The sequence below is a fragment of the Pinus tabuliformis genome, chromosome 9 (genome assembly GCF_031772625.1).
Source record: "Pinus tabuliformis cultivar Carrire ecotype Pingquan chromosome 9, CPIR1, whole genome shotgun sequence".
Lineage (NCBI taxonomy): Eukaryota > Viridiplantae > Streptophyta > Pinopsida > Pinales > Pinaceae > Pinus > Pinus tabuliformis.
This window is the reverse complement of record NC_142307.1, coordinates 1,151,276,936-1,151,302,378: the sequence shown is the minus strand read 5'-3', so window position 1 is coordinate 1,151,302,378 and position 25,443 is coordinate 1,151,276,936. Positions and strand designations below refer to the sequence as shown.

The window sequence follows — 25,443 nt, the reverse complement described above, 5'->3', positions numbered from 1 at the left end:
TTATTAAATATGGACAACAGTGGTCAACCATATTCAACCATGGTCACACATTGTCAACTATATTTTCACTAAAATAGAACACCATTAACCTTAACTAGACCACATACAACAATAGTTAGCCATAGTTGACCATTTTTAACCATGGTCAATAATGGTCCACTAATTCATCTCACACATGCCAATCGTCAACTAGTACGACCATATTTTTAAAAGTGGTTGCTATACGTTGATTGCCACCATTAATTTTTTTTATTGAACACGAACAACCATAACCAACCATGACTAAGCATGGTCAACCATGAGCAACATGGTCAACTAGATCAAACCATGTTCAACATTGTTAGCATGGCCAACCATGGTGAACATAGTCTACATGGTTAACCATGGTCAATGATGGCCAACCTTAGTCAACCATGATCGACCATGGTCAACATGGTCAACCATTGCCATCTTTGGTTAACCATAGTTACTCGTAAGCATCCTAGTCAAACTTGGTAAACCACATTCCCCATGGTCAAACCTTTGTCAACCATGTCAATCTTAGCCAACCAAGGGAAATCATAGTCAACCATGGTAAACTTCATTCAACCATGAGCAACCATGGTCATCTTTGATTAGCCATAGTCAGCCATGGTCAAGTATGGTCACCATGGTTGATTATGGGTGGTTGTAGTTAACTATGGTAGTCAACCATAGTTGACTATGGTTTCCATGTTGACCCTAAGTCAACTATGGTTGACGATGGTTAAATACAGTCATCATGGTCAACCTTAATCTACCATAGTCAACCATGGCCAGCTATGATCAACCATAGTCAACCATGGGCAACCATGGGCAACCATGGTCAACCCATGCTTAAAATGGTTCAACATGGTCCACCAAGGTTGTCATGGTCACCATGGTTAACCAGGGCTATCTATTGTCAATGTGGTCAACCATAATCTAGCATAGAAAGCTATGGTCAAATTGGTCAAACTATTTTCAACCATGATTAACATGGTCAAACCTCAATCAACATTCCCAACCCTAGGCAATCATAGTCAACAATGATCAAACATGGACAACCATAGTTAATCATAATCTATCATGGTCAATTATAGTTAAATGTGGTCAACCACGATGATCCATATTCAAGTATATGTTGACCATAAATAAACTTTCCTCAACCATAATTTGACTATAGTTAGCCATAGTCAACCATGATGGTCTAGTAATCCTCTCCATGCATGTTGGTTGTCAACTAGCACAACCAAATTAGTAAATGTGGTTGATATACATCCATTGACATGTATCAACCAAATTTACTAGTTCAAGTTCTATAATTGAATATAAAATTTGTGAGCTACATCTATTAATACGCTTGTGCTAATTAAATATTAACCATATTTACTAAAGTGACTCTACAATTAAATATCAAACTGGTCTATAATATGAATCAACTTAAATTAAATATCAACCTATGTCAACTACATTTACAAATATGAATTTATAATTAAATAACAAAATTATATATAAAATGGAAGCACTGGAAATGCTTCGACTCATGAACCTAAAATTGTTTCATTTCACTATTCAAAAAGTTCAAATTCCCTTCAAAATTAATGAAATTAAATATTTGAATAGTATGCCATCACCATCATTGAATGTCATATTTTAATATTTTTTCCATTAAATAACAACTTTATAAATTATTTATATGATAATTCGATGCATACATAGTTTTGGAGTATGATATTCCCGGATACAAGGAAATATGTACTTCCAACGAGCGTAGAGAAATTATTTTAGAAGGTTAGCTTTTCTTCGAACACAATTTTGTAATTTTACATTTAGATTTTCATACTTTAAACAAAAAATTCCATACATACTCCTATAAAATATAACTTAACTTTTAGCAACGAAAGAAAATGTTATAAAGAAATCTGTACCATATCACAGTGCGGTAGGCCTACACCAGTTGGGAGACCTTTGAATTAATTTATATTTATTTCAAGATATTTTGAAGGAATCAATGGTCGACAATTTATTTTTGCAAATAATCGATATACCGACGAGACGGTCCCTCGTCGGGAAGTGAATGGTCATAAGCAAAGCCGCCGTGGCTAGAGATATCCATTCCGGCCGTCTCTTCCTCTCTGCCAATTCTGAGAAGATCCATCCTATGCATAGCATAAAACAGTGGCCCCATGGTGACCGTCACCCATCCAACAATGACCAGAACTTCGACAACCTGAGCTCCCAGAAGCCTCCACCCGCCTCCCATTAGAAGCCCAAACGGCCGTGTCGTGTCTCCATTTGCCGGCGGATAGACTTCCACCATATGATTCTCGGCAGCGAACAGCCCGGTGAAGATCACCCCCCATACCCCGCAGCCGCCGTGAAGTTGCGCCGCCTCTAGAGGGTCATCGAATTTCAACCTAAGCGCGAGGGCATTGAATCCGATCAGAACCCACGCCGCCACGAACCCGCAGACGATGGCGGCCCAGGGGTCGACAACGGAGCACCCGGAAGTGATGGCCACGAATCCGCCGAGCAACCCGTTGCAAACATCGAGGGCGTTCCAGTGCCCGGAGAGGAGCCTTTTTCCGAAAAGCGTGGTCAGAGCCGCCATGGAGCCCGCTAACGTGGTCGTGACCGCGGTGCGCCCCACTCCCGACCAGTTCCCTTCCAGCAGTCCGCTGGTAGACGTGGTCAAAATTTGGATGAAAGAACCGGCGTTGAATCCATACCAACCGAACCACAGCAAAAACGTCCCCAACACCACGAGCGTCGCGTTGTGGCCCCGCATGGCAACCGATTTTCCGAAGGCATCAAACCTGCCCACCCTCGGCCCCTCGATCAATGCCCCCCACAACCCCGCCACGCCTCCCACCACATGGACCACGCCACTCCCCGCAAAATCTATGGCGCCCGAACCGAACAACAAACCCTTGTCCCTGTCGGGGCTCGCCCACCCGTAGCTCGACCAGAACCAGTGCGACGCAATCGGGTAAACGAACCCCGTGAGCACACACGAGTATATCAAATAAGCTCCGAACTGCGTGCGCTCCGCTATGGATCCGCTGGTTATGCCCGCCACCGCAATCGCGAAAGCCCACTGGTACAGATAGTAGCTATAATCGTAGGTATCGTTGGGGACGCCCGTGAGGGCGAAGAATGAATGGCCGATGAATCCGCTGGATGTGCCGAAGGCAAAGGCGAAGCCGAAGAGGTAGTAGAACACTCCCCCTATTGCTGCGTCTATGACGTTGGTGAGCATTATGTTCATCGTGTTTTTTGCCCTCACCGATCCTGCGCACAGCATGGCGAACCCCAGCTGCATGGAGAACACCAGATACGCTGAGAACAGAAGATAAACTGCGTTGATTGCATCTTTTATTGCAGTCATCGAATCCAGAACCGCCGCCTGGTCTCCTTGGAGAGTCCCATTTATGGAAGACCCCGACGATACAGTAGACATTAACAGGCTCTCGAATGTGCCCCCCATTTCCCAATCCTTGAGATTGGTATCCTCAGCAAGAGTTCATGGCAGATCTATCAGTCGAATAATTCCAATCGACTGAATAAAAAAGCCGAGAACACAGTCTGGTAGCTGAGAATCAGGCGTACAAAAGGGAAGGCCTCCGATATGGAAGAACCATCTCTACTGGTCTTGAGCATTGACTGTCTGGTAAGACTCCTCTGGATTCTGGCCTCACCAACGGTCCTTCTCGTACCTGTTGAAATTCAGCCAACAACTATTTTCGTGTCATTCTTCTCAACCAATACACTAATTTATATGTTTAATCTCTTCAATTATTGCTCTTGTTCGTGGATACCACACATATCTGATCTGGGACACGTTTGCTGGCCATTGAATGCTAGTGGCTAGCAGCGTTTGTGATTTTGCAGCCACTAAAGTGTGGCCTGATGCAGATGGGGTTTAAAATTTTTGGCGTTGGTTGAGATAAACGAGTTCGTTGTTGGTCATATTTTAATAAAAATTATATGATCAAACCAGGTTTAAGGTGAAGTAGCTCTTGTAGCACACTTATCAATTTTGATATTCAAATTGTGCTTGTTTTCGGTGGTCAACATAGTTATCTTATACAGTTTCGTTATAATTCCATTATAAAATTTTATGTTTTTGGGTTTACAAAATATTAAATAATTTAAAAAAAATAAAATAATGAAATAATAAGGATTTTATTTATAATATTCTTTTATTAAATGCTTTTATTTTAAATGCTTTTATGTTATGAATTTTTACTAATTACATAATAGGGCTTTAAATTTTACTCAAAGTTTGAAATTTATTTTAAAACTAATTATGTTTTTTTTAAGATTAAATTAACTGTTAAAAAAAATATATGGAGGACCATTGATCGGTCTGCAACTTGAGCTAGGGTTGAAGTTGGCACTAGGGTTTTGACTTTGGGAACCATGGCGGGACGCGCAGGGGGGAGTGCTGCTCCCTCCTATAGTCAGGTAGTTACAGATGGAAGTAAGGACATGGGAAAGCAGCATTTTAAAAAACCTCTAGAGAAGGTATCAGAGGCAAGAAGCAAAGGAACATTGGGAAGAAGCGGACTTCAAGAACACGAAGGGGATCAGCTAGAAACAAATAAGGAGAAGGAGAATGGAGGCAACAGTGGAAAACCTAACTCCATAAGGACAACTGGGGTCTACAAACCCAAGTTGAACATTATTCCCTGGGTCATATTGAGCGATCCAGCGCTTCAAGCACATAGGGATCATATGACAGAACATGCAATCATATGCAAATTTATGGGGTTATGGTCGACGAAGAGGGCATTACACATTTGGATAAGGAGCCATTGGAAGCCAAAGGGGGAAATACATCTACATATAAGTTCTAAAGGCTTCTTCACAGTGGTGTTCACGAGCCTAGAGGATAAAGATAGAGTTTTCGAGGGAGGACCATATTTCTACGCTGCAGCGGGACTCTATATGCGGCCATGGATGATGAACTTCGTCCTGGAACGTGAAACATTCACATCGGTACCAGTATGGATTAGACTATACTCCCTTTCTCTAGATTATTAGCTACTAGAATCTCTGAAAACAATAAGCAACAAGCTGGGGCACTTCCTAAAGATCTCAGAGGCAACTCTGAAAGGAAGATATACCTCCTTTGCCCAAATATGTGTGGAAATGGACTTATCTGGAGCCCTTCCGGAAGCGATAATTTTAGAAGTATATGATGAAAAATGGGTGCAGACTATGGACTACGAGCACATCCCATTTAGGTGTCGCAAATGCCATGAACATGGGCATTTATTCAAAGACTGCCCAACAAACAATATGGAAGGAAATGCAAAAACTACTAAGGAATAAAAATCACGAGGGTTTTATCAAGGTCAGGAGCAAAGGGAAAGGTGGTTAACGCCCACAAAAGAAGATGAATGAGGATAGAAATTCAAGAAACAATCGTTTCAAGATCCTAAAGGAAGAAGAGGGCAACAAGGAAACAGTCCAGGTTATGGAGAACATAAACAATGAGAAGGAAAAGGAAGCGGACATGGAGGATATCATAGTAAACAACCAGCAAAAGGACGATCTACCAAGTTGTATGGATATAAGTAGGGACCATGAGATGACTCCAAGTGAAGCGGGAACGGAGGAACATGAACTACAAGAGATTTTAGATAGGGAAAATCTAGATCTAGAAAAATTTCTAGAACAAGGGACAATCATAGGAGTAGATTCCCTGCCAAAAGAGGATTATGACAGGGTGCAACAACGCTTTCTATGGAGATCACAATCGAAGGGAATTGGAGTCAAAAGAAATCATGAAATCCAGGAGCATAGTGGGGTCAAAATGATGGAGAATGTACAGGCACAATCTCCAAGGAACTCAAGTAGGAAAAGAGGAAGAAAAAGACAGAATGAGTTGCTGAACGAATGTGGGAAACTACTGATTAACTTAGGTAAGATGAAAGATCTTACTAGTTATTCCTTTACTAACCTTTCTTAATGAAGCTCACAACCTGGAATATTATAGGCATAGGAAATAGAAGGAAACAAAGGAATCCCAGTAATAGAATTAAAGAAGAAAAACCAGATATGGTTTTTATTCAGGAGACAGAATGTTCAATGGATAAGATTAGAAAAATTCATAATAAGTGGCTAATCAAGTATGAGTATCTAAAGGTTAAAGCAAGCAACTCGGCAGGGGGATTCTCACGCTGTGGGATCCACAGAAATTTGGAATCCTGGATGCTACTATCTTTATTTGGTTTGTCAACCTGTAGGTGATAAGAAAATATACATGATCAAAAAATTTTATGGACCTCAAAAGCTAGCAGAAAAATTCAAGCTTCTCATCTCCCTTGAGGATCTAAGGGCAAGACACCCCAACATGCCCTGGATCATTGCTGGAGATTTCAATATGATAAGATCTCTCTCAGAGAAAAAAGGTGGCATTAAACAATTAGGAAGAGACTCCATGGCCTTCCAGAACTTCATAATGAACATGGGGCTTGTGGACACTGAAACAATGAATGGAACCTTTACCTGAAACAACAAGAGGGGAGGGACTTCTCAAGTTGCCTCCAAACTGGCTAGATTTATTATTTCAGAGGACCTCCTTCTCAGAGGCCCTGCCATGACAACTTCTATTCTACCCTTTGGAGGATCAGATCACTGGCCTGTACAGCTAGAAGCCACCTTTATGGGAACACCAAGAAACAGACCTTTCAGGTTCAAAAATGCCTGGCTCTCTCACCCTACATTCACCAGTAATATTGACAAATGGTGGTGAGAGGATTTGAACATTCAAGGCACTAAAATGTTCATGCTCCAACAGAAACTCAAACATATCAAATCCAAACTTAAAGATTGGAACAAAAAAGAATTTGGTGATATCTTCAAAGCCAAAAGAGAAGCTAAGCAGAAGCTCCAGGAGATCAATCAGATCAACATCATAGATGGCTTTACCGAGGAGCGGCAACAGCTAACTGACTCCTTGCAGTGATCCGAATTGGATCCTAAAAACTCTCTAAGTTTTCATGACTGTTTAAAATTAGGCTAAAAGATTCAAGTCCTAGAAAAGATAGAAGCTATCAAAAGGAATCCTCATAACAATTGCAGTTGTGGCTAGAGCAGAGCAATGAGGACCCTCGGTCAAGTGCGCACACTGTTGGCCCATGGTAAAGCACAATGGCATAAAATTGGCAAAACCAGAGGCTAATTCGGGAAACAAAGGTGGATATGGATACGTGATTAATGTCAATCGCATATCGCAGGTTGTCCCCCTCAGTGAAGGAAAGACCCGAAGTGCCTGGACCCGAAATCGCTATGAAAAATGGAAAAGTAACTGTTTCGGTTCCGTAGTGCGGGATTCCACAAACCGGCATGATATTGCAAGGCCTTGAGGCGGTAAGAATTTTTGGCTGAGTCCCGCCCGATGCCACACATCGAGCGACACGCGTCTGGTGGATGAGAGAGAAAACCGCCCGCATCGGACGGGGAAACGTCGTGTGACTTGTCCACCTGATATGAAGGACGACCGTAGGATTTAGGGGGTCCAGATCGACGGTGGAGATACATCCCGATGACTAACCAGATTTGATAGGTCAAAAAAGCAAGATGACAGGCGATTTGAAGTCCGACGTGGATGATTAGTTCGCAAACAATTCGTGTTCGCGGGCAATCTTGAAACAAACAATTTTAATGACCACTCGAGTATGATTTAGGGAATCTGACACCCAATTCGTTAGCAAATAGGTGGCCACCTCCCTGCAAGGCGTTACCCAGTGATGATGACGTAGAGAAGAGGAATTTGAACGGACAAAGAAAAGGAAACCAGAAGGTCGAGAAGCGGAAACGAGCAGTCAGAAGAACAAGCTGGCTTAAAATGTAGAAATTTTGAATAATTTAACACATATTCAATGGAGATTATCCTGATCATGTACTATTGCGGAATACATACACAATACATAAGCTCCTCTACGTTGACCATCAATATAGCAGCATCAATAACAATAAAACATCAAGAGCATTCACACATTAACACAGTATGTAACCCGGGGAAAGCATCTCGCTAAAAACCCCACACTATCTGTATATTAATGATTGAGACCATGTAACATTACAAAGTACAATGCTTATCACAAGCAATCCAGTACCAGCTCCACCTGTTACACACAATACAGCTAAGATCCGATCTCCAAATCTATTCCATTGCTTGCTTGCCTCCACTGCTCAATACCTGCTCAAGAATGAATGAGAATGGTCTACCAAACTCGTATTTTACCTCCAAAGAATCACTCACAATGTGTAAGACGTGATCAAAAGCTAAAAACTGGGCAAATACATGAGCAAACTCATTGGCATACTCAATCCCTTGATTGTGCAAGATCTGATGCACAACTATAGTCACAACTGATAGCAATCTGATTCTCTAACACCTGTCCCTGCTGAACTGAACATGCACTGACATGCAACTGAGTTAACTGATGTATTCTATAGTTGTATTATGAGTTAATAATTAGTTTAACAACTCATCATTAGTCTATTTGCAGTTAGACTAAATACAACTAGTTTAACCAAGTCAAACTGAACACAACTCCATCAACTCCACAATCAACTCCACCAAACTCAACTGATTGAGGTCTAACTGAAGTCATGCATGCAACAACTCAACTGACTCATAAGAAAAGCGTACTTCCTTCTGACAGTTGCATGGGCCACATCTATAGCTCAAACTGAAGTGCTCCAAGAGAATAAGATCAAGTTTATAGTCCAAATATTATTATGAGACAATAATATTTGACTTTTCTATTTTTGACAGCCAGTCTAAAAATAGACTTTGATCACCCACACTGTGATCACTCACACTTTGGTCACCCACACTGTGGTCACCCACACTGTGATCACTCACACTGTGATCACCCGCACTATGATCAAAAATAGAACTTGCGCCATAATTTGCCTGCAGGCCCACTTAGTGAAGGCGACTCTTTTCACTAAGCTCCATCATCTTGTTGCAATCTCAACACTCCCTCTCAACAAGATATGGATTATCAGCAACCCCTATCCTGCCTCGGTGGTACTCGAATTTTCCCCTGGTGAGAGCCTTCGTCAGAATATCAGCATCCTGATCCTCCATTGGAATGTATGAAAGCAACATGATCCTCCGATGCACACAATCTCTGATATGATGGTACCTGATGTCAATATGCTTAGATCTATCATGAAATACATGATTAGCCGAGAGTTTAATGCAACTCTGGTTATCACAGTAAATCACAATAGGATCCAAATGAGAACTGAACAAACCAACCAGGATCTTCCTCATCCATATAGCCTCGCATGCATCCAAACTTGCTGCCATATACTCGGCCTCCGCTGAACTGAGTGCCACGGATCTCTGCTTCCTGCTGTACCAAGAAACTGCTATCGATCCAATACTGAAAACCCCTCCTGATGTGCTCTTTCTGTCCGTTGGGCTCCCTACCCAATCTGCATCCGTGAAGCCACATAGCTTCACCTCATCCTCCTGTCTATACCACAAACCATATCCTGATGTGCCTCTCAAGTAGCGCAATACATGCTTTCCCGCCTTCCAGAAGAGCTTTGTAGGCTTAACCATAGCTTGTGAAAGTTGGTTAACTGCATAGCATATATCAGGTCATGTATTGACCAAATACATTAGCGACCCCACCAACTGTCGATAAACAGTGGCATCCACTTCTTCTCCCAAAGTGGCATCCTCCTTCCTCCAACCTCCAGGAAGAGGAGTATCAACAGGCTTGCAGCCATGCATGTTGAACTTCTCCAGTATCTCCCGAGCATACTTTCCCTGAGAAACAAACAGTCCACCACTGCGCTGACATATTTCCAATCCTAGGAAATAGTGAAGGAGGCCCAAGTCCTTCATATCAAACTCTATAGCAAGATCCTTCTTGCATGACAGTATCAACAGCTCATCACCCGTTAGAATCAAATCATCAACATACAGTACAATGATAAGCAACTTACCCTCCACCACAATCTGGTATAGGTTAGGATCCGCCTCGCTCTTGGAGAATCCAAGTCCTGTGAAATAGCTGTCTATCCGTGTGTACCAAGCACGTGGTGCTTGCTTCAACCCATACAGCGCTCTCTTGAGCCTGCACACATGCGATTCACTGCTGAAGACCTCAAAGGCTTCGGGCTGCTCAATGTACACCTCCTCCTCAATGACTCCATTGAGGAACGCAGTCTTCACATCCATCTGATGAATGTGCCATCCCATCTGCGCTGAGAGAGCAAGAATCGTCTGTATGGAAGAATACCTTGCGACAGGTGCAAAGGTCTCCTCATAATCGATCCCCTCTATCTGTGAAAAGCCTCAGGCAACAAATCTTGCCTTGTACTTCTCCACACTCCCATCAGCTGCCTGCTTGACCTTGTAGATCCATCTCAAACCCACCACTGATTTCCTTTCCGGTCTAGGAACAATCTCCCATGCACTATTTCTGACAATAGAATCATACTCTTCGACCATGGTGTCTACCCATGCGGGATCCTCCACAGCTTCCTCGAAAGAGGATGGCTCAGTCACAACACACTTGCTCATCAGAGCCATGTATCCAGTGTACCGATCAGGTGACTGTCTCTGCCTGCGTTGGGCTGTAGGTGGTCCTACAACTTTCTCTGCATCTTGAGCCAGTCGCTCAGCTTCTGTCAAGCGCTTTCGCCCTCTGATGGTTGGCGTTGCATGAGTGGTCTCTTCCACTCCATGAACCTCGTCCTGTGGCTGATCCACGTCCTAAAGCTCATCCTTAGGAACTAATAGCTCCTCATCTGCATGCAAGTGTAGCTCCCTCTCAAGCAAACACTTCATGGCTTTCTCCTCCTGAAATTTTATATCCCGTCGCACAACAGTTTTACCAATGTCTGGCAAATACACACGATAGTTGTGGGGTGTATCAGTGTACCCCACAAATATCCCAACCTCTGCGGTCGGCTCCAACTTCTTCCTAGCATCCTTCGTCACATGCATGTAAACGTTAGCACCAAAAATCCTCAAATGAGAAAGATCAGGCTTCTTACCAGAATAAGTCTCCTCAGGTGTACTCATGCCAAGTATCCTATGAGGACAACGGTTCTGCACATAAACTGCTGTATTGCATGCTTCCGCCCACAAGTGAAGGGGTAGGCCCTGATCATGCAACATTGCCCGTGCAGCACCCACAATCGTTCTGTTCTTCCGCTCAGCTACCCCGTTCTGTTGTGGGTTATGGGGAGCTATGAGCTCTCTACGAATCCCTTCTGCCTTGCAGAAATCCTTGAACTCGTTCGAGATGTATTCACCACCATTATCGCTCCTAAGAGCCTTCACCTTCTTCCCCGACTCCTTCTTGACTAGTGCTTTGAATTCACAGAACTTTGAATATGTCTCGCTCTTCTTCTGCATGAAGAAGATCCAACACTTACGAGAGAAATCATCAACAAAAATCACATAATACCTGTGTTTTTCTGTCGAAGCAACTGAGAAAGGTCCACACACGTCTGTGTGAATTCTCTCAAGGATCGTCGTGGCACGACTATCCTTCTCGTGAAAGGTGGCTTTCACAAACTTCCCCAAAGTACACCCCTTGCACTGATCTGACTGCGCAAGTGTGCCTTTAGGAAGCCCTGTAGTGATCTGCTGCAGTATCTTCAAGGCTCCATGGTGAAGGTGACCCAATCTCCTGTGCCACAACTCGCCATCATCCCGGCTCACCAATCCTTCTGCCTTGCCCGCCATTGCTGCGCATCCATCTACATGCAACTGATAAAGGTTCCTCACTCGAACCCCTATCTTCCGGGTCTCACCAGTTGTCTTGCTGTGCAGGAAAGCCTTTCCCTCGCTGAAAACAACATCATACCCCTTGTCTTCTAACATCTCCACTGAGATGAGATTCTTCATCAATCCTGGAACATGCATGACTTCCTTCAATACGAAGGGTTTACCAGACTCCCTCCCAAAGGAAATGGTACTGATACCAGTCGCACTGTATCTACCATCATCGCCCATCTCGATGTGCACTCCAAGATCTTTGTCCTCCAGATCAGAGAACAAATCTCTATCTCCCGTCATGTGAAAAGACGCACCACTATCCAAGAACCACACTGATCCCATCACACTTGAAACCAAGCATGCGATGAATGAAAAATCAAGCTCAAACTGTGAGGCTAGAGCCTCTCCTGCTGAAGATCCAGCAACCTGCTTGTTCTTCTTCTTTTGCGGACAATTAGTGGCATAGTGTCCGTGCTGGTGACAGTGAAAACACTTCACCTTGGACATATCCTGCTTCTTGCCTTTCGCACCAGACTGAGAAGCTTTCTTGCTCTTCCCTTTCTTTGCTTTGGCAGCCAAAGCACAATTCTCTTCATCAGATACCTTTGATGAAGATCCATTCTCATACTTATTGTTATTGAGTTTATCCTTGAGCGCCAGGTCGCTCTTGCTTTGGAATAACATTCGCAATCCGTTGAAAGACATTTCAACAACACTGCTGCAAATTCGAATTCCACCAGCAACCAACTCAACCGCTTCTGATCCAAGATTCGTGAGAACACAATATTTCTCGTACAGAGATTGAATGTATGGGCATTCACCAGATATCTCACCTCCCAAAGGAAGGATGAATCCAGAGGCTACCTGGCCCGATTACAGACTCTGCCTGAAGAAATAGAATGTAAACACTTCCTGAATGGTAGATCTGATGATCAACAGCTCCGATACCATGTAGAATTTTTCTACAATTCATCTAGCTCTGATACCATGTAGAAATTTTGAATAATTTAACACATATTCAATGGAGATTATCCTGATCATGTACTATTGTGGAATACATACACAATACATAAGCTCCTCTATGTTGACCATCAATATAGCAGCATCAATAACAATAAAACATCAAGAGCATTCACACATTAACACAGTATGTAACCCGGGGAAAGCATCTCGCTAAAAACCCCACACTATCTGTATATTAATGATTGAGACCATGTACATTACAAAGTACAATGCTTATCACAACCAATCCAGTACCAGCTCCACCTGTTACACACAATACAGCTAAGATCTGATCTCCAAATCTATTCCACTGCTTTCCTGCCTCCACTGCTCAATACCTACTCAAGAATGAATGAGAATGGTCTACCAAACTCGTATTTTACCTCCAAAGAATCACTCACAATGTGTAAGACGTGAGCAGAAGCTACAAACTAGGCAAATACATGAGCAAACTCATTGGCATACTCAATCCCTTGATTGTGCAAGATCTGATGCACAACTATAGTCACAACTGATAGCAATCTGATTCTCTAACACCTGTCCCTGCTGAACTGAACATGCACTGACATGAAATGAGTTAACTGATGTATTCTATAGTTGTATTATGAGTTAATAATTAGTTTAACAACTCATCATTAGTTTATTTGCAGTTAGACTAACTACAACTAGTTTAACCAAGTCAAACTGAACACAACTCCATCAACTCCACAATCAACTCCACCAAACTCAACTGATTGAGTTCTAACTGAATTCATGCATGCAAAAACTCAACTGACTCATAAGAAAAGCGTACTTCCTTCTGACAGCTGCATGGGCCACATCTGTAGCTCAAACTGAAGTGCTCCAAGAGAATAAGATCAAGTTTATAGTCCAAACATTATTATGAGACAATAATATTTGACTTTTCTATTTTTGACAGCCAATCTAAAAATAGACTTTGATCACCCACACTGTGATCACTCACACTTTGGTCACCCACACTGTGGTCACCCACACTGTGATCACCCACACTGTGATCAAAAATAGAACTTGCGCCATAATTTGCCTGCGGGCCCACTTACTGAAGGCGACTCTTTTCACTAAGCTCCATCATCTTGTTGCAATATCAACATAAAATCCATGAACTGACAGAAGCAAAAGAGGGTAACACATAGAGACACAGAAAGCTAATAGCAGAGAACAGAGAGTAGAAGCTAAGCTGACCTGAAGGCGACATCGAGCCAGACAGAGCTAAAGAGAGTCAGAGAGTCTGTGTACTCCATTGAAAGATTGAGAGGTTCAAGAAAACTCCTTGGCGTAGCCCTATCATACTACTGTGACCCTCAGAGGTCGAGTTTCAGTAAGGAGAATCTGTGCACTCCATTCCTACTGACTTCATTTTGTCAGTGAGACTCGAATCGAGCTCACTGTTGTAACAACTCTGCTTGAAAACATAATAGAGAGGCCACCACTGAAAGGCTGGAACAGGAGACGTAACTGATGAGCCCCAAATTTGGTAACATTTTGGGCTCATTTGGCCTACTTACCCTTGCTCAACCCTTCATTTTTTATCACTTATGCATCATTTCTTAGTATATTCATGTTATTTGTAGGAAGGAGGGCAGTCACTATTCCTAGGTGGCTAATACATGTTTATTTTAGGTTTTTTGACATTAAATGGAGCAAAACCACGCAGATGGAGGCAAGGAGACAACCAAGGTGGCATTGCGGTTTTGTAGGAAGGTTGTCCACAGCCTTGAATGGCCTTCCTCGTGATCTCCACCTCAACTCCAAGCTCCAACAGCTATCACCACCGAGATAGAAGGCAGCCAACGGATTCTAAGGGAACAACAGTTTACTTTTAGTTGGTCAGCCAAGCCCCACTAATTTAGGAGGCCAGCTTGGCCCTCATAATGTATAAATATTGAGGCTATAGCCTTCGATGGGAACTTTTGAACCTTTGTTGCAGATTCTGAATTACGAGCTATAGCTCTGTTTTGCTTTTTGTAAGCTATTTTTGGCAGGTTGTTAGACTTATGACTATGATCTTTTAATAAAAGGCAGGCAGATTCAAGTTCAGTTCTGAGTTCTTAGAGGAGCTATAGCTCTCAGGGTTGGGCCCAACCTGAGAGCAATAGGCCTCCTTTCTTTGTATTGTTACTTGTCTTTCGTTCAACATTATATTTCTTTTCCTTTACATACACTTGGAAACACAGTTTGCTGATTCAGATTTCTTGGTGTGGTTACATAGGTTAGTGTTATGAACAAAGTTGCTTTCAGTAGTTTAGATTAGAGTAAGGATTGGAGTTAATCAGAGTTCCAAAAAAGGGGTTGAATGCACCCTCACTTTCACCTCTGTTTGGGGACCGGAATTGCAGCCCGTGCCACCCACCAAAAACACTGTTTTGTATGTTCATGCAAGCTTTAACGTAATATTTTCAGTTGAAGAAGTGTCCATGCATTTAGATCTTGTGGAATAACTCTTTGTTTCAGCACCATGCACGATTTTCCCTTAAACTACATTGCTGTTCTTTGGTTTCTAATAAAACAGTTAGAATAGGTTGATGAATTCTCGGTTTTGTGCAAGACACGAGTAATTTGTTTCATTTACACTGCGCAACACCACTCTATCATTTCCTTATCCTTATGAGCCGTGCCTAAGCCATCTACTTATCTCCCAGCTAGATCATTTGCCTCCCAACTCTTTTATCCTCCACGTTGTTCTATCTTTTCGGCCTTCCATTGCCTCTACCCTCCTCTAGACCAACCAGCTTTACACACTCCCTCTCCATCTCATCTCTCTGTCCATAAGCCATCACAAGCTCCCCTCCTACCTCTCTATCCACCCCTACAGCTCATTCACTCACCCATCACCCAAAAATCCTATTGCAGAACATCCTGTAGAAGTTAGCAGACTTCCTGTAGAAATCCTGAACTTCCTGTAGAATCCCCTGCAGACATCCTGTAGAAGCTTGCAAACACGGTTGCCAGGCATCTGAACTTTGTGAACTTCTGTGGAATGATGTAAGGGATCCCTTAGACCCTCTCAGAGTCTTCCTGACCTTTTCCAAGCCTTCCTCCCCTTTTTCTACCCCTGCACAGTCAAGACCCAGTAAGAAGCACAGTCATAATAACTCCACCAACTTGAGAAAAAATACAAAAACATGTTCTCTTCAGATGAAAGTAGTTTAAACACATGCATCTCATCCCAATAGAAGTAATGGCATCATTTTTAGAAGTTGCATTCCCACCATTGCATCGTAAGGATTAAGCTGGTCAAATTAGGGTTTACTAGGGTTTCTATGTTTTGTTGGCTTTCAGTTCATTCTTGCAAAGTAGGTTAATTCCCTTTGAGATAGCTTTCGTTCATCACTTAAAAAGCTTCTTCTACGAACATATAGAAGTTGGCTTGAGCCCTAGTGGACTTGTGCCAGCTGACCAAGTGACAGCTGCAACAAGAGCTAGTACTTGTGCATACAGCACCATCGCTTCCAAGTTTGTTACGAACTACCGGGTTGATAAAATTAGAGAAGGAAGCTCCAGGAGTTGTAGCATTATTGCTACAATACTGGAGCCCACCATCTTTTTGGCGCCATTGCCGGGGAAGCGTCAGAGTATTAGTAACTGTTGCTTTTCTTCTATTTTCCTACTCTCGCCTTCTGCCAAGTAGTTTATTTCATTTCCATTCTGCAAAAGTAGCATAGACATTTCCTGCTTTCATAGATTAACACTTCAATTCCGCAATTTCAATTTTGCAAGCATAGATTAGCATTTCAATTCTGCAAGCGTAGACTAGCATTTCCATTCCTGCAATCCCATTTGAGCAAAGTAGATTAGTTCTTTCCTGCTTTCATTTCAATTCTGCATTTTCATTTCAGCAAGATAGTTAGTTGTAGATCAATCTGTTTCAGTTTTTGCAGGTACCAGAAAAAGAAACAAAAGCAATCAAAAGTCTTTCCATTTCATGCCTCGTAGGAATCGAGATAAAATAGGCAAATTCTTACCCAACACCCCCACCACATCACTGAGTCACCCTTCTCTCTTCTTCGGTGACAGTGATCCAGAAGAACCTATAGGTGAACCTCCTGAGATATACGAAGATCTTATAGCAGAAGAAGAATTAGAGACCATCCCATCTGAAGCTATGGCTGACAATAGAGGAGAAGATGAGAGAATCGAAGGTGCCTTCCCCATCCGAGAGACCAATGGAGACATGAAAATGAAGAACATTAGCCCCTCCGCTTTACCTCACTTCCATGGACTGACTACTGAAGATCTTGATACCTTCCTGTTTGATTTTGCTGTCCTTTGTCGAACCTATGACTATACTGAAGATGAGCAGAAGCTGAAACTCTTCCCTTCGACTCTTAAGGATGCAGCATTACGCTGGTTCATGGGCTTACCTGGGAACAGTATCACCACTTGGGCTCAGATGCAGCAAGCTTTCAATACCAAGTACCGGGACTACTGTAGGTCCAAGGAAACCAAGGGAGAAATCTTTCGGATGACCATGGGAAATGATGAGTCCTTAGAGGATTATGAGGAAAGGTTCCAACTTAGCTATAAACGGGCCAGGTGCAGACTTGACCCTGAATCTCTCAAGTTGGTCCTGCTCCGAGTAGTCCCTGAAGACCTCTTAGATACCCTTCACATGTTAGCTGGGGGAGATATTTACCAACTGCCTTATGAGGACATAAAGACTGTGTTTAGAAACCACTCTAGGGCAGCCCGGAAACGAGGTAGAGGAAACCTCCTCTCAGCTGGTATTTCTTTCTCCAAACATGAGTTTGCAAATCAATTAGAGGATCTCAAAAGTGAGGTGAGACAGACCATTGCCATGCAACTGGATACATTCAGGATCCAGCAGAAGAAGGAAGAAGCTGAGAGGGCCTTGGCTATCTTCTGCCCTAGGTGTACAAGGAGACACCCTAAGAACGAATGCCCATTGCATTCGATTGAAGTATGTTTCGTTTGTGAGGAGGACCACCCCACAAATCAATGTCCAACCTTACCTGGGCTTAAAGCCATGTATCAAGGGACAGAAGCCCCAACTGAACCTCTCTATTTCCTCAACCAAAGGAGGCCACAAGGACCTAGACCTTACCAGCAGGGGATGCAAGGGGCACCCCAAGCTTATTACAGCCCCAACCAATCTACTCCTATGCCTTCCTGGGGTCCCCCTGCTCATCCTTCTTGGTATGTGCCCCCTCCATGGTCTTATCCACCTCAATACCATACTCAACCCACTACTCATTCATATCACTCACATGCCCAGCCACAGCCTCAGTGGAATGCACCTCAGTCGGGGTGGAGGCCCCAGTACAACACTCCTCCCGCCATTTTGCCTCCACCACCAGTTCAACCGCAACCATTACCTCCTGCTCCTCCAAGGCAACCTCAAATGCCTGCTCAACCGAACCCGAACCCCAACAAGAGACAGGCCCAGCAGGTATACACTGGGGAACCATCATGCCCTACCTATGTTGTGGAGATCCAGGAGATCAATCTTCGATCTTGAAAGACTCTTCCGGATCGCCAACCTCCTCCCCCAGAGGACGAGGAAGACAAACAGGAAAGTGAACCAAAGGCTATTCCACCCTTTCCTGAGAGAATAACAGCCACCACACAACCCAACCCAGAGGAGGATGAGCTTCTGGGAGAGCTCAAGCAGTTGTGTGTGAAAATACCACTTCTCCAAGCCATCAAAGATGTACCGATATACAACAAACTGGTTAAGGAAAAGTGTTTCAAACACCCAGGCAGGCGAAAGAGGGATGCTTCAACCATCAATGTCTTAGGACAACTGTCTGACCTTATGTTAGGACAAGTCATCTGCCCAAAGTACCTGGATCCTAGGAGTCCTGTAGTAGATGTCCACATCAATGGCACCATCATACCTCACACCTTGATTGATCTGGGGGCTGCCATTAATGTAATGACCAGGGATACCATGCTCAAACTCAACCTTCAGGGTTCCTTGAGGAAGACCTCGACAGTCCTGCAACTAGCAGATCGCTCCACCGTGACTCCCGAAGGGATTGTGGAGGATGTCTTGGTCTCTGTTGACTCTTGGGAATATCCTGCAGATTTCTTGGTGCTGCAACCAAAGGAAAAGCTCACTGGATATCCTCTTATTTTGGGAAGGCCTTGGTTAGCCACTGCAGATGCTTACATAAGTTGCCGTGCAGGAAACATGACCATAAAAAATGGTCCTATGTCCAAGCAGCTAGTCCTATACCCTCCTGCCCAACCCTCATTAGTGCATGACTTACCACTTTGGTTGGAGGAAGGAGAAGAAGATGAGGTGTACTCAGCACCTTTGTGCACCCTAGACACCACTAGGGGAGGCCCCCCAACCGAGGATGATTTGATTGAAACCTTGATCCAGAATCCACCTCCCAGTGCACTATCCTTAGAGGAATTGGTGGAGGATGCCCAAGCCAGCACCTTAGTGGACCTTTGTGCAACCAACCCTGTCACTCCCAGAGTCAAGAATGTGGAGTTCGACCCTGAGAGAATGTTAAAGATCAGCTCCTCCCTATCTCCTTCCCAGGAGAAGGAGCTGTGTAGTCTGTTGGCCAGTCATCTAGATGCTTTTGCTTGGAGCTATAAGGAGATGAAAGGGGTCCATCCTTCGGTCTGTACCAATCACATTTACATCAAGGAGGATTGTAAACCGGTTAGGCAACCCCAGAGGAGAATGAATCCAGCCCTTAAGGACATTGTCAAGGAAGAATTGCAAAAACTGTTGGATGCCAGATTCATTTACCCCATCTCAGATAGCGAATGGGTGTCCCCTCTGGTGTTGGTTCCCAAGAAAAATGGGAAGTGGAGAATCTGTGTGGACTACCGAGAGCTGAACAAAGCTACCAAGAAAGACCACTTCCCTCTACCTTTCATAGATCAAGTGTTGGATGGATTGGCAGGAAAGAAGTTTTTCTCTTTCCTGGATGGGTTTAGCGGGTACAACCAAATCCAAATCAGCCCGGAAGACCAAGATAAAACCACCTTCACTTGTCCTTGGGGTACCTTTGCCTACCGAGTTCTTCCCTTTGGGCTATGCAATGCTCCTGCTACCTTCCAAAGAGTCGTCTTGAGCATCTTTTCTGAGCTGGTCCATGATGCGGTGGAAATCTATATGGATGACTTCACTCCTTATGGGTCCAACTTCAAGGAAGCATTGTCCAATCTGGGAAAAGTCCTAACCAAATGCATTGAGATGAACCTGTCCCTTAGTCCTAAAAAATGTGAATTCCTGATGACTGAAGGGACTGTGCTAGGCCACACCATTTCTTGCCAAGGGTTACAGGTGGATCCTAACAAAATTGCTCTCATCAAGAAGGTTCCACCTCCCCAAAATGTAAGGGATGTTCGGAGTTTCTTAGGATTAGCAGGGTATTACAGGAGATTCATTAAAGACTTCAGCAAGCTAGCCTCACCATTGTTTGGTTTGTTGGCAAAAGATGTGGAGTTTAAATGGACTGACGATTGTCAGAGGGCTTTGAATGAATTAAAGGACAAGTTGGTGTCTGCCCCAATCTTGAGAGTCCCAACTGGGCCCTACCTTTCCACATCCACACTGATGCCTCGAACAAAGCCATAGGGGTAGCCTTAGGACAAGTTGAACAAAAACTTCCGTATGCCATTTACTTTGTCAGCAAAAACTTGTCCAAAGCAGAACTGAATTACACTGTAACCGAGAAAGAATTCTTGGCTGTGGTCCATGCACTGAACAAGTTCCGACATTATATCACTGGCTATCAAACATTTGTAGATACTGATCATGCTGCAATTAGATATTTAATGAATAAACCAGATGTGAATGCTCGTATTATTAGATGGTTATTTTTGTTGCAGCAGTTTGATTTGACCATTGTTGACAAACCAGGTAAAGAAAATGTTGTTGCTGACTTTTTATCTAGATTGGATCTATCTGCAGATGAGGATGGAACAGTGGATGACCAAATGCCCGATGAACATCTGTTTGCTATCTCAGTACTCTCTCCATGGTTTGCTGATATAGCAAACTACCTTGTTTCAGCACAGTTCCCTCCACACCTATCCGCAAGAGAGAAGAGCAGAATCATCAGAAAAAGTGCCTCATTTACTTGGATCGGGGGCAACCTGTTCAAGCTTGGCCCTGATCAGATCTTAAGGCGTTGTGTAAGGGAGGAGGAAGTCTTTGATATCCTCCTCACCTGTCATGATGGGCCTTGTGGAGGACATTTTGCAGCAAAGAGGACTGCCTTCAAAATCCTGCAGGCAGGATACTATTGGCCCACACTTCATCAAGATGTCAGAAGGTATATCAGCGAATGTGACCGATGCCAAAGAATGGGGAAACCGACTCAAAGGGATGAAATGCCTCTCCAACCTCAAGTGACTCTTGAGCCATTTGAGAAGTGGGGTATGGAATTTGTGGGTCCAATCAACCCTCCTTCGAGGCAAAGGTCTTACATCATTGTGTGCACTGACTACCTGACAAAGTGGGCAGAAACTAAGGCAATCAAAGCAGCAACAGAAGAGAAGGTGGCTGAGTTCTTAAGAGAGAACATCTTCTACAAATTTGGCTACCCAAGAGAGCTAGTCACTGATCAAGGAAGCCAATTCACATCCAACTTAATTGAAGACCTACTAGCTCATCACAAAATCAAGCATAGGACTTCCACCCCCTATCATCCACAGGCAAATGGGCAAGTGGAAGTCACCAACAGAGCACTGGAATGGATTTTGACTAAGGTGGTGAGCAGCAGTAGGAAAGATTGGGCAGATCGCCTGGTTGAGGCCGCATGGGCTTACAACACCACCTGGAAGACCACAACCAGCTTCACACCTTATGAGCTGGTCTATGGGAAGAAAGCTTTGTTGTCCATTGAATTTGAATACAACACTTTGAGGATGGCAGCTCAGCTGGACCTAGATCTTAGCTATGGACAACAAGAAAGGTTATTGCAGCTGAATGGACTGGACGAGCACCGAATGCAGGCCCTCCTTCACTCAGAAGTGGTTCAACTTCAGAGAAAGGTGTGGCATGACCAACACCTCAATGACAAGCAATTCCAGCCAAGAGATTGGGCACTGTTGTATGACTCCAGGCACAAAGATTTCAAGGGGAAGCTGAGAACCAGATGGTTGGGACCATATGCAGTGGAAAAATGTCATGACAATGGATCTGTTCTTATTCGGACCATTGATGAGGAGGCCATCCCCATGCTTGTCAATGGCCATCGACTGAAGATCTACAGGAAACCTCTCTCCAGACAGGAGTTCATCAAAACTGTGGAGAAATCAGTGTTGGTCATAGAGAAGGGTTCTGCCTCTGCTTTGGGCATACCCTGAAAGATCTAAAAAAAAAAAAAAAAAAATAAATAAATAAAGATCCTTGGGTGAAAACCTTTCTGAGGCTCCCAAGGCAGGTGGTAGGGGTGAAAACCTCATTGAGGCGCCCCTATTGTCTTTCAAAAAAAAAAAAAAGATTTGAAAAAAGATCCTTGAGTGAAAACCTCTCTGAGGCGCTTAAGGCAGATGGCAAGGGTGAAAACCTCATTGAGGCACCCCTGCTATCTTTCAAAAAAAAAAAGAAAAAAGAAAAAGAAAAAAGAAGAGCAAAGAAAGAAAAAAAACAATAAGCAAAAAAGCCAGGGACAGCAAGTTTATAATGTGGAAATGCATGCAGGTTGCAGGTGTTCTATGAAGGAGAGGAGGTCTCTCAACTCAAAGTCAAGGATCCTTATCATGCTGCCAGGAGACCTCACCAGCACCTCCTCCAAGAATACTCATCTTCTCCAAGGTATGGGCACGATTTCATCACAGCTTAGTCTTCTACAGGAAGTTACAGACTTTCTACAGGAAGTACAGACTTTCTACAGGAAGTTCTGTATTTCTACAGGAAACTTCCTGTAGAAGTTTTGGACGGCCCAGAACTGATTGTATGAGGAGATCTAACGACCAAGGTCCGGTATAGACGCATGCAAGCTACCATCTTCTCCCTCACACACTGCTGTCACCTCCTTCTACCACCCCTGTCGACATGCAATGAAGATACCTGCACCATCAAAGCAGATCATTGAGTTATCAAGAGAAAGCATTTTAAAAAATGAAAAAACACTGAGATGCCATACCATATCCATCCCAGCTATCCAAGAGCCCTGTGAGCGTGATCGTGAGGCCACTGTCTTCATCGTGCAACATGCACCCGAGGAGGAAAAACTGCTACAAGACATCCTGCAGGAGTCCCGTAGCAGTTAAGCCAACTAGAGTGTACACCATTCAAGCGCCTGCAACATGCAATGAAAACGCAGGCACATGCAGCCGAATCATAAGATTCATCGTCAGCGGCCTGTGGAGAAGAACCTCCGGGCCTGTGCAATCAAGCAACAGCAAACAAACCTACTCATCATCGTCCAAAAGCCCGAAGAATCATGTCGCGGCCGCACAGGTAAGTGCCTCGACCCTTTCTTCCGTCGAATTGCATGAATTTTACTTTGAAAATGTTTGCAAGTGTGAAGTGAATGGGTTGAGCGGTTGTATGGCCAATCGACTGGCCACGTCGACCAGTCAGATGGTCTAGTCGGATGGTAAGCGGTGGTCGTGGCAAAAGGAACGGGCAGTGCACACGTGAGAGCCATCCAGTCGGGGAGAAATGAGTTGTAACAGAATGACGGCGGCGGATCTGCGGGGAATGATGCGGCAGTAAGGGAACTTGCAGAAGAATGATGGAGTGACGTCGTCCAACGGGTCCGGCAGGGACAGCTCACCCCCGCGCCACGGATTCCGCCGGATTCAAATCTAATCGGCTAGATTGCCACCTCACGCATTTATCATTCGCCATTTGAAAGTCGAGTGAGCATCCAGATTCCTCTGAAGCTCGACACTCCAAGTATTCGGCCGTTCGAACGCCTGTTAAGCAGCACAGAGAGCGCAGACCCACTGCAGTATCCTCCAGAATTCGTGCACTGCTTCTACAGGAAAGCTACTTCTACAGGAAATTGGGTTCCTCACGTCAAAAGGTGGCGGATTAAAAAGGTAAGCCTGAACCTTCCATGCAATTGGTTTCGAGGGTGGCAGAGTCGACGTTCTACAGTCTGGTCATAAAAAATTTTGCAAGTATTGTCTGTCGTTGCATGAATTGTCGTCCTACAGGATGTCAGTATAATTAAGCTGTGTTAAGGTCCTCGAGGATAAGTTTTCGTGAATTGTATGCGTGACAGAGGCGTAATTCTACGCTCTGTCCCAGTCGGCCAATTTTCTTCCGCATTCGCCACCTCCAGCTAACGCAGCAGTTTTTTTCACCATGCCGGGTGGGTTCATCAGAAGGGAACCAACCGATTCAACAAAGTTAAGAGAGAATCCTGAGGTGGTGGAGCTATTCACACAAGCGCAATGGATGTCGTTCTGCGACAAATTGCAGGGCTATGACGATGAGGTGGCCGAGGAGTTTTTGCAAGCTCTAAAGCCGAAATCCAAAACATTGGCCACCGTCAACTTCAGGGGTTTGAGTCTCAGACTCAACCCACAATTCATCAGCCGAGTTACTGAGCTCCTAATGGGATTACCATGGGATAAAGAAGAAAGGAAACTAGGCCAAAAGGCTAAGAAAGAATTTTTTCCACCAGAGGAGGAATTCTCAGAAGATAAAAATGGGGTTCGTAGAACCAGGTTACTGCCACTGTGGAGTGAAGTTAGTCTACAGATTATGAAGTACATCACCTGCGAAGGTCGTTTTAGCATTGTATATGGGTACCATTTTCGGTTACTCACGGAATTAAGGCACCAGATGGACCTACCTGTAGAAAACAAACTGAGTATCCCCTACTTTCTACTACAGTCTATGATTGAATGTGCCACCAAGTTAAAAGAAGGCACACCAGACCAGGTAGCACACCATGGACTCATTAAACTCCTCGTGGAGGATGCGCTCCACACATACAAGGTTCCTCTCTCATGGGAAGCCTTCAGAAATTTGACCAAGGATGGTGATATAAAGATGTTGACCGAAGAGCTCGGTTCATCTAGCAGTGAGGAGAAGGAGTCAGTGCCCGCAGGGAAGAAAGAAAAAGGGCAGAAGACCACGACCACAGAGCAGAAGAAAAAGCAAGAGAAGAAACAAGAGAAAAAGGGTGCCAAAGAGAAGGACGACACACCCATGTTGACGGCCAGAGAGAAAAGATTACAAAGCAGAGTGGACAAGGCTGAGCAGGTCCACGTCAGCAAAGGCACCTCGACAGCAGCATCAACCAAGTCGAAAAGTAAAACACCCTCAGCAAAGAAATCTAAAGTGGTGCCACCTGTCTCTACAGGAAAACCGAAACCGGCTTCTACAGGAAGCCCGAAATCAGCTGAAAAAGGGCCTTCTACAGGAAGCCCGAAATCAACCGAAAAAGGGTCTTCTACAGGAAGCCCTGAGAAAGCGAAACCCAAGGAGAAGAAAGCTGACATTCTTGCAAGGGAGGCAGCAGCTGTGCTGGCCGCCCTCAGCACACCTCCTAAGCCAAAGGAGAAGAGAAAGAGGGAGACCCCTCTATATTTTAAAGCTAGGAGAAGTGTGAGAATAAAGACGGGCAAGCCACAGCCTCCGTCCAGCAGCCCAATCACTATAGATGATGCCCCTACTTCGCCCAAGGAGAGGTCCCCCTCAAGGATATCAGTGACCTATGAGAGGGGGAGCCCGAAGAAAACTACTTGGAAAGAAA

The 25,443-nt window shown here is 44.1% G+C and overlaps 1 protein-coding gene across 1 annotated transcript; it reads right to left on the bottom strand.

Moving 5' to 3' along the window:
- Positions 1–1,961: 1,961 nt before the first annotated feature.
- LOC149152711 (ammonium transporter 1 member 3-like) lies at positions 1,962–3,764 on the bottom strand. The gene has a single exon (XM_089440514.1). The coding sequence runs from the start codon at positions 3,485–3,487 to the stop codon at positions 2,024–2,026; it is 1,464 nt and encodes a 487-aa protein (XP_089296640.1). The 5' UTR covers positions 3,488–3,764; the 3' UTR covers positions 1,962–2,023.
- Between the last annotated feature and the right edge of the window lie 21,679 nt (positions 3,765–25,443).